Source organism: Trypanosoma theileri (genome assembly GCF_002087225.1).
Source record: "Trypanosoma theileri isolate Edinburgh chromosome Unknown TM35_Tth_82_V1, whole genome shotgun sequence".
NCBI classification, from domain to species: domain Eukaryota; phylum Euglenozoa; class Kinetoplastea; order Trypanosomatida; family Trypanosomatidae; genus Trypanosoma; species Trypanosoma theileri.
The window spans coordinates 15,675-17,165 of record NW_021639924.1 but is presented as its reverse complement, the minus strand read 5'-3'; the positions used below and the strand labels follow the sequence as shown (position 1 = coordinate 17,165).

The 1,491-nt window shown below is 44.9% G+C and overlaps 1 protein-coding gene across 1 annotated transcript; it reads right to left on the bottom strand.

Annotated features, from left to right (window-relative positions):
* Positions 1 to 364: 364 nt before the first annotated feature.
* On the bottom strand, positions 365 to 1,444 carry TM35_000821020 (uncharacterized protein; the record flags this gene model as incomplete). The annotated part of the gene is made up of 1 exon (XM_029031392.1): positions 365 to 1,444. The coding sequence occupies one exon, from the start codon at positions 1,442 to 1,444 to the stop codon at positions 365 to 367; it is 1,080 nt and encodes a 359-aa protein (XP_028877310.1).
* Positions 1,445 to 1,491: the final 47 nt, after the last annotated feature.

The window sequence follows — 1,491 nt, the reverse complement described above, 5'->3', positions numbered from 1 at the left end:
ATATATATCAATAGCTCTGCAGATGGCTGCGCACACTCGCAGGTGCAGCACAACAGTCCACCATCGCAGCAGCACACCACACGTGTGCACGGGAACAGCCAATGCTGCAGAAGGGAAACAAAAGTATATATAAGCCAGGGGTGGCGCACAGAATTCCAGAAAAGAAAAACTAAAAATAATAAAAACAAGCACACATGCCTATAAGGCTAATAGACCTCAATGAACCCCAGTCAAGCAATCATCAACGGTCAGTGTGTCCCTGCGCTGCAATATCAATCAACCCACGGGCCATGCAGAGAAAGAAACACGCAAAGAATATAGAGGGATTCACCTTCGCCATGCACACGTCCACCAGCAGCTTCCATTAGAACACCGCAGTGCAGCCCAGCACACACATCGAAACAAGCAGCAATAAGGGACTGTGCACCAATGCAGGACTGCTGCTGTTGTCACTTGACTGTGTATTATCCAAATTGTCTGGAGCTGAAGAAGAAGGAGAATTAGTTGTTTCCTCTTCTTGCGATGGCGAAGTTCCAGAAGCAGATGAATCACTGGGCTTAGGAGTGTTGCTCTGAGAACTATTATTATTCTCTGGTGTTTCAACATTGCCTTCTTCATTTGCATCCTCCGCAGTATTTTCGTCAGCCTCTTTTTCTTCTTCAGGCAATTCATTCGTTTGATTATTCTGCTGTGAATCCGTTGTTGAGTCTTCAGGGTTAAGACCATGTTTCTCCAAGTACTTCTGGAAAGATTCCACTTCCAACTCCAGAGATTCTGCGTGTTCCTCCGCCTCCTTCGCAACCTCGAAGGCCATTCGAACCTTTGATTTCTCTCTTGCAACGAAAGACTGAGCGTCTTTACCGTCTTTTATGCCGGCGACAACCAACTTCTCCACTTCAAAAAAAATATGGTGCGACGAATGAGATAATTTTGGAGGAGAATCCAAAATTTTAGTAGCCTCGGAGATGATATCGTTAGAAAGTCTTTCCATCTCAGTTAATGTCTTGTTAAAATCTTCGGCCGCCTTTCTTGTTATATTCACTGCTAACGGGACATTAGATAGGACATCATTGGCTTCTTGTAGTGCAGCTTTCTCCTCCTTCCACTTTTCTTTCATCTCCTTTTGAGTTGTAGAAGTGTGAATCAGACTCATCTCCGCCTCCGTTCCTTTGGTGAGTCTCTTCAGTTGCTCCACGGCATTTAATGCACGTGTAGAATAAACATCACATGCCCTAATTTCACCACCCAAAACAATTACAGAAACTTCTGCATTATTCAGTGAATGTTTTAACTCATTCCACAGAACCTCAAACTCCCCAGCCTTCTGTTTAAAAACATGCTCATTCACAGGTGAACCACTTTCCGCATATGCCACACACGTACAGAAGTGCAGAAGTACCAACAGGTACACCACGCGGCGCAGTTGGACGAACATCGTTGTCATGATTGTCACTGTGGGTTGCTTGGGTCTGTGGTAACAAGGAAGAAGAG